Raw genomic sequence first — 13,780 nt, forward strand, 5'->3', positions numbered from 1 at the left:
CCCGGTCCGGGAGGATCCCGCGTGCCGCGGAGCGGCTGGGCCCGTGGGCCATGGCCGCTGAGCCTGTGCGTCCGGGGCCTGCGCTCCGCAATGGGAGAGGCCACAGCGGTGAGAAGCCTGCGTACCACAAAAAAAAAAAAAAAAAAAAAAAAAAAAAATACAAATCATAGGAATGCTATGTTACTTCAAACTCAGAAATGAAACACTTGTGGTCACTGTAAAAAGGGAAAGCTGGGGAAATTAGATCATTTAGATGCCATTTATTTCACATCTTCTAATAATACATTTTTTTCCCTTTAATCAGGAATTCTGACCTCAAAAAAAAAAAAAAAAAAAAAAGGTTTACTAGTTTCCAAATATTTCCAAAGTAACATATGTAAGCTGATCTTACCTTTTTTTCAAAGCCTAAAGCTTTGAAAAAAAAATCTAATCCATCAAATTTAGTATTTCAAAGTAAAATTTGCTAATCTTAAATGAGCACAGTACAACTTCTGATTCATACTATTCTATTCTAAATGATACTTAAAAATTTATAGTCTTTTGGCTCTATGAGGGATTCAAAGACATTAAAGTCTTTAAAAAATAATTTGATATTTAATATTTATTCATAATATTAAAGACATTTTCTGTCCAGAAAACTTTACACCCTTGCTTTATTATAAGAGATTTTAAGGGGAAAAAAAAATGAACAGTTGGTTGTTCATATGCAGAATCCTATATCATAAAATCTCTGGCATTTCATATCATAAAATCTGAATTTTGACAAATATTAAGTCATATTGTATACTTAATTTAAGCAGATAATAAATGTAAAGTGCCCAGGTAGTAACTGATATTTAATAAGGGTTCAATACTCTCTATTATGTACTGGCATCTAGTAAGAACCAAGCCTTTTGGTAAATATGAAAAATAAAAATAGTAAGTAGAGTTGTAGAGAATATCTATGTGCACAATCTGTATACTCTCTCAGGACATTTCTCTCATCACTGTCCTGTATACAAGCCATATTTAGAATGGTAAATCATAATTACATATTTACGCTTAGGGAGACACAGCATTGGTTCCCCCAATCATCTTCTGTAACTAAGAAAAGGGAAAGAAAGACAATGACTCTTTATGAATTGGTCTCTGATCCCCTAGGATTAGAAACTGACATTCACTTTCTCAGAAGTGCCATTTTCTAAAATCTTTGTGGTAGATAAATGATAGATACTACAGTTGCTACTGTAAGTTTATTTCAGTCCCCATTCAGTGAGTTTGTATGAGTGCGTACAGATAATTTAAACTGTACACAGAGGCTGACTTTCTTAAGGCAACAAACGTAATTCAGTCACAGTGTTCAAGATTCTGTATAGTGTAACTGAGGTGTAACTCCAAGATGAAAAGCCAGTTTTTAATAGATTTTTAAAGGGTATATGTGAAAAATATGGGTTGAGAGTGGCTCTGCATGGCCTGGGTCATCTTGACCTAGCCATAGAAAGCAACCCAGATGGTTTTACTGCTTTCTGGCTGCACTGTCAGAGAAGAGCTACTCAGAGAGCTTGTTGACAGTTTAAAGAAAGTCTAGCACTCTTAAGTGAGCTGGGGCTGAGAGTAAATCACAGAGAAAATGGCTTGAGTCCCCAGCGCTGAGGCAGTTGTGATGTCATGGAAGTATAACTGAATTAGGAGTATAAGGAGACCTGGGCTCAGCCTGCAGCTCTGTCACCTACCACACTGGAAATGTAGGTGACTAAGCGGATGAGAGGGCAGCAGCAATGTTGCTGATCAGGCCCAGCTAAGCTACTGAAATACTAGAGTAAAAAACACCAAGAGTCAATAAAACCAGCTTAGGTAAAACAAGAAAAGAAAACTCAAGTTAAAATATATTTCACATATATTAGATGTGAATGCATGGGATCACAGGGGATCAACAAATGCATCCATAATTGTAGAAACTGAAACAAAAATGTGGTGAACCACAAATTACATTACATTCTTTCTTTCAAAGAAATGAAAGAGGGGGAAATGATAATACAATAAGTGGCATGAAGAAGTAGTAAAGCACAACGGTAAACACTTTATTTAGAAGGTTCGGAAAGATGGTCAGAAGTTGGAGAGGACAAAAATTATAGCAAAGAACTGAAAATAAACACTACCATTGAAAAACAAGGAAAGAAATCCCCCAAATGTGACTAGATTAAACAAAATCTAAAAAACGGTCTAAAAGAATTTAAAGTCTTAAAAACTTAAATTTATGCGTGCGTGCACATGCATACACACATACACAAAACCTGAGACTAAAAGAAATACCTGAGGTAAGAGAAAAGGCTAAGACCACGGAAACCAAAATTAAAGAACTGACATGGGGTAAGGGACCAAGAGACCACAGAAGGGGGTCTGGAATCACAGCATGAATAACAAGCAGGAGGTGGCTGTGAACTGCCACTCAGGAATAATATCTTAAGAATTTTAAAATACCTGCTTGAAAAGCAAAGAAAGACTCTGCCAGTGATTGGAAAAAAATTCAGATGAACAGATAATAGTGATTCCTGATATGCTCTTTCTGAGAGAAAAAAGAACTTAAGAAGAATCATGCAATGGGAATTCCCTGGCAGTCCAGTGGTTAGGATTCGGTGCTTTCACTGCTGTGGACCCGGGTTCAATCCCAGGTTGGGGAACGAAGATCCCACAAGCCAGCAAAAAAAAAAAAAAAAAAAAGAATCATGCAAAATGGAAAGAAATAGACTAATACCAGCAAAGTAACCAGCAAAGACAGAACTTTTTTCTTTGAAGAGAGTAGAACATTTAAATCTATAAGACCTAAGGAAACTTGCCAACAAAAATTTACAGCTAAACAGATAATTATATACTTGAAAATATATGTTGGCAAACAGTAAAATGGTCTCAACTATTAGGTTTAATGATTAAGTCTCTTCTTTTTACTGTTCATAAGACCTTTTATTTTTTTGCTGTAAAAGGGCTTCAAGATACCTATTTCAATAACTGCTCTGAAAATTCTTGCCCTTCAGCCCTGTTCTCATGACAGCCATCACATGAGCTCCCTAAACATGTCTAGAATATGAAGCCAGCTCAGACTTTACAGTCATCAGAGGTCTTAGATTTGATTCCTCATTTCCATTATTATTAACACAATTTTTAAGTTTTATTTCTAAATCTTCAAGAGGCAAATATGAGAGGCATTAGTACTATTACACACTACCTTATTTACAGTTTTATTTTATTAGTGAAAATAATTGTTTCTTGAAGTGCTGCTGTTTTAAAGCAGGACTAGGTTTCATCTAATTAAGTATAATTTCAAGCATCTAGTTGACCAATAGCCCCAAAGTGTACACTTAACAAATGGTAGGACAAATATGCACAAAGTACTCACTTCAACAGTTTCAATTTTTCCATCCTGGGGATGTGGTGTCCTTGGGTAGATATCGAGAAGATGTGGTGGTGAATCAAAGTGTAATCTTTTGAGGTTTCTTTTAATAACATCTTTACAATTCAGTTTATCAAAGTTAGTCCTCCATAATAAGACCTATAAAAATTAATCAGGTTGGCAGTTATTGACTTGCATGTACAAGCAGTAGAAGTAAATTTTTAAAAAAATGAATATACAGAATTGTCTCTCAAAATAGTCAGGAAGGCTAGATATGTATTCTGACAACATTACATCTCAACACTTTTTTTTTTAAAGGGTGATAGGGAGAGATTTAGCATTTTAAATTGCCTTTATGTCCAGTTTAAAATTCATATTAAGAAAATAACTTATTACCTTAGAATCCTCTTTTATTTTTCCCAAAGCCCAAAATCATGTTTTTGGCTTTACCGTCTACCTTATTCAATAAATCTGGCTCTGAATGAGTTTTGGTCGTTTCAAATAAATGCAGATTTGCTATACAAACAATTTAATTTTACCATCCTCAAGGAGCTTAATCAACATTTGAAAAACAAGGCATACAGACAATAGACTAGGCAATAATTCAAGTGAAAGGGCCACACCAATATTAGGTATTCAGTAAGTGTCAGTTTTATGTATTATAATTAAGTGTAAAGATGAGCAAAAGAAAATAACTGCTATTTGAGTTCCAAAAACTATCAGAACTGGCACTATTTCAGCTATGAGATAGCAGACTTCCTGGCACTCAATTAAAATATAAACTCACTGATAATCACCTTAACATATACAAACTAGCTGGTTGTAAAAATCTTAGCTGAGGTCTCAGATTCCATTCCCCCAACCAAATCAGAGAGGGAGCCAAGAGATTTACAAACCTGTGCATCTGCACCTCCTGATGTAAACAGCTCTCCACCTTTTGAAAATGTAACAGTGAAGACAGGCCCCTAAGAAACAGAGGGAGATAAAAGAAAAAATTACTTGTTAATGCGTTCTCATGGCCAAGAGGGCCGTATTAATTTTTCATCCTAACTTGTGCAGACTATTTATGCAATGTCTTGAGAACACATCCAGCTGTTAGCAACTTATGCAGGCAAAGAGAATCAAAGAATCAACCCAATTACATTAAAACATCTATAAATGATACTAAATGAAAAAAGAGATACTAATAAAAATGAGAAAATACACTTTTCTCCCCCTTTAAAGAAAAGCTTGTGCATAGGTAAGTTAGTAAGAATTTCTGTTCAGATTTTCTGGCTTTGGATTCTTTATTCAACAAATCACTAGCAGAAACTGAATGATAATTCTGTAGGTGATGGGAATGAGGCTGTATGAACAAAGCTCATTTCCTGACCACAACAGGCTTTGCCGAGTTCTCCCTTCATGTGGGCAACATTGAGCCACTCAAAGTTTTAAGAGCAGGACATGGATAGAAGAGCTGTGATCGATGAAAACTGATATCACGATTGTGAGAATGATGAGTTGGAGTCAGAACTAATGGTTGCAGGCCAGTTAGGAAGTTACGGCAATTATCTGGGTGAGAGGTAACAGGAACATGAAATTGAGCAATGGCTGTGGAGCTGGACAAGACTATACCCGGCACAGTCACAACATGACCTCTAGGTCAATTTTCAGTCAAGATAAGAGTAAATATTCCTCATTTCAAAAATATTAGTATAGTGTTTGTTTTTAATATGTCCTTGATCTATGCAAGAAAATCTTGGGAGGAAAACATCTTACATTTTTCAAGTAGATCATTCCACAGACTCAGGTTATTATAGCCTCATAAACACCTTCACCTCCAGACTGTGAAAAATACCATCTTCATGTGTAGTGCTTTTCTCCTAAATTATTTTCTTTATCTTTTTTCTATTGCTCTGTCCTTCTTCCATGGATATTTTAATCCTTGCCCACTTTTATTTGTTGTTCATCCAGCCTAAATCCATGGGTACACATATATCTGAGCTGGTTAGTGTCTATTTCTGCTTCACTCTAACACAGCTGCAGAATAAATGATAAAGCAAGCAGGAAGTCCAGCAGGATACATGAAGGCAGAAATAAAACTTCTCCCTTAGACCACAAAACCCATTCTATTTCTGGATATAAATAACTTATACTTGGTTAAAAGGAAGTACCTAGTACATCTTATTAAAAAAAAAAAAAAGAGGATGCATTCTAAAAAATTTAGAGAAGTTTGAATATTTACCCAGAAAGGAAGGATAGTTTCTACACTTAAAAAGTTTTTCTTTAGTACATTATATACTAGTGTATATGTGTGTGTGTGTGTGTGTGTGTGTGTGTGTGTGTGTGTGTGTGTGAGGTTGAATAGGCTCAATAAATAGCACCCCACTGGGTTCCTAAAACAATTGAAAAATAAGACAAAAGAAATATTATCTTTCTTACTGATGAAGGCTTATAAAGAGAAAATGTGGCTTTATCTGTGGGCAACTGGGCTTTCTAGAACTGAATCCCAGAATGAGTCAGATTTGAGTACCCAGTCACAGGCAAGACTGGACAAGGGCAGGCCTCCCCACAAGAAATATCAGAGGAAAACCATAAGGACAGGCACAGGCTCCGAAGAGTAGAGGGTATTGGGCTCGACTTGTCAAATTTCTCTTTCTAAACTCGCCAATCAGATTAGTGAAAGGAGAAAGTGAGGGGGTGTGGAGGCTGAGAGGGTCAAAGCTAGTGGGACAGCATCCACATGAGGGGAAAGATCAGAAGTAAGAAAACATGTATCCATCACCATTTAACCAGTCAAACCTATACTACATACTGAGGAAGACAGTAGTAGAGAATTAAGTTAATGGCCACTGAAAGATACACACTGATTTTGACATGAATTACAATAAATAATATTTATTTAAAGCTAAAAAATAGTTATTTAAAAATAAAAAACATAGCCTTGGAAGCAAAAAAAAAATATTGTGATAGCAGCAATGTGTGCAACACTTGGAAAAATAATAAAGCCATATAATAAAATGGATCAAAACTTTTAAAGATATGTTATTTGAGAAGCAAAAATCTTTGTGTTCATACCGTATGTCCTTGAAGTGTATATATTAGCCTTCCTTCTAAGAGGTCCAGAATCTTAAGCGTACCATCTGAAGAAGCAGTGATGAGATAGTTACCCGAAGGATGGAACGATATACAATTAACTCCACCGCTGTGAACTGGTTTGTAGAAAATTAAAGCAAAAAGTTCAGAGAATAATTCTTAATTCTAGAGATGCCCCTTTACCCTATTAGCAATACTAGGCTGAAAGCAAGAATCAATTAGGGGCAATGTCTCCACAGCAACCAAAATTCCACATAGCTCATGAGACAGAATAGCTTTACAAATGAGAGTGTGTCATGGAAGGATGATCTTAATAAACACATAACTATAAAATCTTCAGATATATTACCAACATAAGCAGCCACTGATTGCCACCAGCTCACATAAGGTATACATCTTAGCCTTAAACTAAATTTAATAACCAGTTAGTTGCTTGGGACAAGGGGTGAAGACTATGGAGATATATTTGGAGAAGGGCAGTCTTGCCAGCTTGAGAATTCATTTCTGGACAACCTCCTTCCAATAGGAGGCAGTATAACACAGCGATCAAAAGTTTGTTCATCACTGTATTTTATTAAAATGTACTTTATAAACAGAAAGTCCCATGCCAGTTCTATCAATATTTTAGCAAGTAACTTAGCCCCTTTAAGCCTCAGTTTCCTTATCTGTAAAGTGGAGGTAATAGTAATACCTCTTAGGGCTGTTGTGAGGATTTAGCACAGTGTCTGCTACATTATAGTTATTAAGAAAGGGAAATGTGGATTTAATATAAATCTAATATACACTAAGAAAAAAATTCATTTCTCTTTTAACTTCAATATATGGGCACAGTAGGATGTTGTTTTCTACCAGTTATAACACCCATCTGTGCTCAGGTATCTCCTTCTGAGTCAATTTCTATCCTGGATTCTTATACAAAGCAGATAATCAAAGTTTGAAAATCTTACAGTAACCTTTTTTTTTTTTTTTTACAGCCCTGGCATCATTTTTAAGGTCCCTCCACCCCCTTCTGCACGCTGGCCTCTACTCCAGCTCCTTGGACCATGCTGTTGATAGGGGCTAACTCTTCTCTAGTCACTTCAAAGTCAGCCCATCTTTCTCATTAAGAGGGCCAAGACACACTGAGAAGGATAGTCTGTCAGCATAAGAACTTCCTAGAGGAGCCTATTTTACAACTGAATTTTGTTATGGAAATTGTTACCTTGATAATGCTGGAGTAACTTGTTCACTCTTATATCCCAGATTTTCACAGTATGATCAGAACCTGCTGAAGCTATGCATGTACCATTAGGGTTAAAATCCACAAAATGTGCAAACCTAGGAGGAAAGAATAAGGTGGTCCAATATTTTGATTTCTCTTTACTCTCAATTCTTTATTTGAATTGTAATAATTAAATGTCTCCTTAGCAAACTAACCCACATAAATGCAAAAAGAGAATGGACTTACCCTACAAAATCTGAGAAGTTATTAACACATTGTTTATTTGTGGTATCCCAGATTTTAATAGTTTTATCCTCACTACATGATACAATTAGTCTTCCATCAGGTGAAAACCTAGAAAGCATAAGAAAGATAATTTTTGTGGAAGGCTCCTGACCATCACCCCCACCCCACCACCACCATGACATACACATGAGATACATGTACATATTAAATACCACAGGCCAGCACACCAAGCAGCAAACTCCTATTCTGCTACCAACATCTTTTCCAACTAAAAATAAGCACAACGAATGACACTGATAGACCATTAAAAAGATGAAAATATACTATATAGACTAACCGAAGAATATTTAAACCTTTTATTCTTTTATATTTAACTAATTCAGTTTCAAGTTAGTTTCTGTCCAAGGTCTGCACTGCTTCCAAGCCAAGCACCTTGTTTTTTAAAAGTATTCTCTATTTCTTTCTACTGTCATTTTCCAGTGTTACACATATGACCCAAGAGAGCATTTATTGCTCATCCTACCAACTCTACAGTGAGGCTTTTTGTAAGAAAAGAACTGGTGTGTTGAGAATTAAAATTGAATGCCATGATCAACAAAAGAACCAACTCCCCAAGCCTGTAACTTCCTGGATTTGGGGAGGCCAGAGAGCTCCAAGAAACTGAAAATAGGACAACTCATTTATACAAAACTGAAGTTCTTTCACGGACACACCTATTATCCATACGCCCCCATTAAAAAACAAATAAGAAAATTCTCAGCCATCTTGTCTACAGCTTTTATATTCTCCTTCTCTTTAAAATCCTTTCCAAGGTTCTTTTTCTCTCTGAAGTGCCTTTTTAGAATGGAGACAGAAGAGCAGAAGGCTGAAAAGAAAATGAAAAATTGTAGACTATTAAGAAACCATGGAGCAGAAGCAAAAGAACTACAATCCTGCAACCTGTGGAACAAAAACCACATTCACAGAAAGATAGACAAGATGAAAAGACAGAGGGCTATGTACCAGATGAAGGAACAAGATAAAACCCCAGAAAAACAACTAAATGAAGCAGAGATAGGCAACCTTCCAGAAAAAGAATTCAGAATAATGTTAGTGAAGATGATCCAGGACCTCGGAAAAAGAATAGAGACAAAGATCGAGAAGATCCAAGAAATGTTTAACAAAGACCTAGAAGAATTAAAGAACAAACAAACAGAGATGAACAATACAATAACTGAAATGAAAATGACACTACAAGGAATCAACAGCAGAATAACTGAGGCAGAAGAACAGATGAGTGACCTGGAAGACAGATTGGTGGAATTCACTGCTGCAGAACAGAATAAAGAAAAAAGAAAGAAAAGAAATGAAGACAGCCTAAGAGACCTCTGGGACAACATTAAACTCAACAACATTCGCATTATAGGGGTCCCAGAAGGAGAAGAGAGAGAGAAAGGACCAGAGAAAATATCTGAGGAGATTACAGTCGAAAACTTCCTTAACATGGGTAAGGAAATAGCCACCCAAGTCCAGGAAGCACAGAGAGTCCCATACAGGATAAACCCAAGGAGAAACACACTGAGACACATGGTAATCAAACTGGCAAAAATTAAAGACAAAGAAAAATGATTGAAAGCAGCAAGGGAAAAATGACAAATAACATACAAGGGAACTCCCGTTAGGTTAACAGCTGATTTCTCAGCAGAAACTCTACAAGCCACAGGGCAGTGGCATGATATACTTAAAGTGATGAAGGGGAAGAACCTACAACCAAGTTTACTCTACCCGGCAAGGACCTCATTCAGATTAGATGGAGAAATCAAAAGCTATACAGAGAAGCAAAAGCTAAGAGAATTCAGCACCACCAAACCAGCTCTACAACAAATGCTAAAGGAACTTCTCTAAGTGGGAAACACAAGAGAACAAAAGGACCTACAAAAACAAACCCAAAACAATTAAGAAAATGGTCATAGGAACATACATATTGATAATTACCTTAAACGTGAATGGATTAAATGCTCCAACCAAAAGACACAGGCTTGCTGAATGGATAGAAAAACAAGACCCATCTATATGCTATCTACAAGAGATCCACTTCAGACCTAGGGACACATACAGACTGAAAGTGAGGGGATGGAAAAAGATATTCCATGCAAATGGAAATCAAAAGAAAGATGGAGTAGCAATTCTCATATCCGATAAAATAGACTTTAAAATAAAGAACATTACAAGAGACAAGGAAGGACACTATGTAATGATCAAGGGATCAATCCAAGAAGAAGACATAACAATTTTAAATATATATGCACCCAACATAGGAGCACCTCAATACATAAGGCAACTGCTAGCTATAAAAGAACAAATCAACAGTAACACAATAATTGTGGGGGACTTTATCATCTCACTTACACCAATGGGCAGAATCATCGAAAATGAAAATAAATAAGGAAACAGAAGCTTTAAATGACACAATAGACCAGATAGATTTAATTGATATTTATAGGACATTCCATCCAAAAACCGCAAATTACACTTTCTTCTCAAGTGCGTATGGAACATTTTCCAGGATAGATCACATCTTGGGTCACAAATCAAGCCTCAGGAGATTTAAGAAAACTGAAATGATATCAAGCATCTTTTCTGACCTCAATGCTATGAGATCAGAAATCAATTACAGGGGAAAAAAACGTAAAAAACACTAACACATGGAGGCTAAACAATACGTTACTAAATAACCAAGAGATCACTGAAGAAATCCAAGAGGAAATCAAAAAATACCTAGAGACAAGTGACAATGAAAACACGATGATCCAAAACCTCTGGGATGCAGCAAAAGCAGTTCTAAGAAGGAAGTTTATAGCTATACAAGCCTACCTCAAGAAACAAGAAAAACCTCAAATAAACGATCTAAGGTTACACCTAAAGGAACGAGAGAAAGAAGAACAAACAAAACCCAGAGTTAGCAGAAGGAAAGAAATCATAAAGATCAGAGCAGAAATAAATGAAATAGAAAGAAAGAAAATAATAGCAAAGATCAATAAAACTAAAAGCTGGATCTTTGAGAAGATAAACAAAATTGATAAACCATTAGCTAGACTCATCAAGGAAAAGAGAGAGAGGACTCAAGTCAATAAAATGAGGAATAAAAAAGAGGAAGCTACAACAGACACTGCAGAAATACAAAGCACCCTAACAGACTACTACAAGCAACTCTATGCCAATAAAATGGACAACCTGGAAGAAATGGACAAATTCTTAGAAAGGTATAACCTTCCAAGACTGAACCAGGAAGAAACAGAAAATATGAAGAGACCAATCACAAGTAATGAAATCAAAACTGTGATTAAAAATCTTCCAACAAACAAGAGTCCGGGACCAGATGGCTTCACAGGTGAACTCTATCAAACATTTAGAGAAGAGCTAACACTCATCCTTCTCAAACTCTTCCAAAAAATTGCGGAGGAAGGAACACTCCCAAACTGATTCTATGAGGCCACCATCACCCTGATACCAAAACCAGACAAAGATACTACAAAAAAAGAAAATTACAGATGAATTCATCACTGATGAATACAGATGCAAAAATCCTCAACAAAATACTAGCAAACAGAATCCAACAACACATTAAAAGGATCATACACCATGATCAAGTGGGACTTACCCCAGGGATGCAAGGATTCTTCAATATACGTAAATCAATCAATATGATACACCAGATTAACAAACTGAAGAATAAAAACCATATGATCATCTCAATAGATGCAGAAAAAGCTTTTGACAAAATTCAACACCCATTTATGATAAAAACTCTCCAGAAAGTGGGCATAGAGGGAACCTACCTCAACATAGTAAAGGCCATATACGACAAACCCACAGCAAACATCATTCTCAATGGTGAAAAACTGAAAGCCTTTCCTCTAAGGTCAGAAACATGACAAGGATGTCCACTCTCACCTCTATTATTCAACATAGTTTTGCAAGTCCTAGCCACGGCAATCAGAGAAGAAAAAGAAATAAAAGGAATACAAATTGGAAAAGAAGAAGTAAAACTGTCACTGTTTGCAGATGACATGATACTATACATAGAGAATCCTAAAGATCCCACCAGAAAACTACTAGAGCTAATCAATGAATTTGGTAAAGTTGCAGGATACAAACTTAATGCACAGAAAACTCTTGCATTCCTACACACTAATGATGAAAAATCTGAAAGAGAAATTAAGGAAACACTCCCATTTATCACTGCAACAAAAAGAATAAAATATCTAGGAATAAACCTACGAAGGGAGACAAAAGACCTGTATGAAGAAAACTATAAGACACTGATGAAAGCAATTAAAGATGATACCAACAGATGGAGAGATATACCATGTTCTTGGATTGGAAGAATCAATACTATGAAAATGACTCTACTACCCAAAGCAATCTACAGATTCAATGCAATCCCTATCAAATTACCAATGGCATTTTTTAGGGAACTAGAACAAAAAATCTTAAAATTTGTATGGAGACACAAAAGACCCCGAATAGCCAAAGCAGTCTTGAGGGAAAAAAACGGAGCTGGAGGAATCAGACTCCCTGACTTCAGACTGTGCTACAAAGCTACAGTAATCAAGACAATATGGTACTGGCACAAAAGCAGGAATATAGATCAATGGAACAGGATAGAATCCAGAGATAAACCCACGTACCTATGGTCAACTAATCTATGACAAAGGAGGCAAGGATATACAATGGAGAAAAGACAGTCTCTTCAATAAGTGGTGCTGGGAAAACTGGACAGTTACATGTGAAAGAATGAAATTAGAACGCTCCTTAATACCATACACAAAAATAAACTCAAAATGGATTAGAGACCTAAATGTAAGACTGGACACTATAAAACTCATAGAGGAAAACATAGGAAGAACACTCTTTGACATAAATCACAGCAAGATCTTTTGTGATCCACCTCCTTGAGTAATGGAGATAAAAACAAAAATAAATAAATGGGACCTAATGAAACTTCAAAGCTTTTGCACAACAAAGGAAACCATAAACAAGACTAAAAGACAACCCTCAGAATGGGAGAAAATATTTTCCAATGAATCAATGGACAAAGGATTAATCTCCAAAATATATAAACAGCTCATCCAGCTCAATATTAAAGAAACAACCCAATCCAAAAATGGGCAGAAGACCTAAACAGACATTTCTCCAAAGAAGACATACAGATGGCAAAGAAGCAGATGAAAAGCTGCTCAACATCACTAATTATAAGAGAAATGCAAATCAAAACCACAATGAGGTATCACCTCACACCAGTTAGAATGGGCATCATCTGAAAAATCTACAAACAACAAATGCTGGAGAGGGTGTGGAGAAAAGGGAACCCTCTTGCACTGTTGGTGGGAATGTAAATTGATACAGCCACTATGGAGAACAGTATGAAGGTTCCTTAAAAAACTAAAAATAGGATTACCATATGATCCAGCAATCCCAGTACTGGGCATATATCCAGAGAAAACCATAATTCAAAAAGACACATGCACCCCAATATTCATTGCAGCACCATTTACAATAGCCAAGTCATGGAAGCAACCTAAATACCCATCGACAGACAAATGGATAAAGAAGATGTGGTACATATATACCATGGAATATTACTTAGCCATAAAAAGGAATGAAATTGGGTCATTTGTTGAGACGTGGATGGATCTAGAGACTGTCATACAGAGTGAAGTAAGTCAGAAAGAGAAATACAAATATCGTATATTAATGCATATATGTAGAACCTAGAAAAATGGTACAGCTGAACCGGTTTGCAGGCCAGAAATTGAGACACAGACGTAGAGAACAAATGTGTGGACACCAAGGGGGGAAAGCTGTGGGGGGGGTGGTCGTGGTGGATTGAGACTGACATGTATACACTG

At 36.3% G+C, this 13,780-nt stretch overlaps 1 protein-coding gene across 4 annotated transcripts in view; it reads right to left on the reverse strand.

Annotated features, from left to right (window-relative positions):
- Window positions 1-13,780, reverse strand: part of POC1B (POC1 centriolar protein B) — a 113,849-nt gene that overhangs the window by 57,912 nt on the left and 42,157 nt on the right. For all 4 annotated transcript variants that reach the window (XM_067009849.1, XM_059080161.2, XM_067009848.1 and 1 more), the window contains 5 exons: window positions 7,890-7,997; window positions 7,644-7,759; window positions 6,425-6,558; window positions 4,264-4,332; window positions 3,374-3,526 (listed from right to left, as the gene is read on the reverse strand). In XM_067009849.1, the coding sequence (XP_066865950.1) occupies window positions 3,374-3,526; window positions 4,264-4,332; window positions 6,425-6,558; window positions 7,644-7,759; window positions 7,890-7,997 (580 nt within the window). The remainder of the gene's footprint in view (window positions 1-3,373; window positions 3,527-4,263; window positions 4,333-6,424; window positions 6,559-7,643; window positions 7,760-7,889; window positions 7,998-13,780) is intronic.

This window comes from Kogia breviceps, chromosome 12, assembly GCF_026419965.1.
Source record: "Kogia breviceps isolate mKogBre1 chromosome 12, mKogBre1 haplotype 1, whole genome shotgun sequence".
In the NCBI taxonomy this organism is placed as follows: domain Eukaryota; kingdom Metazoa; phylum Chordata; class Mammalia; order Artiodactyla; family Physeteridae; genus Kogia; species Kogia breviceps.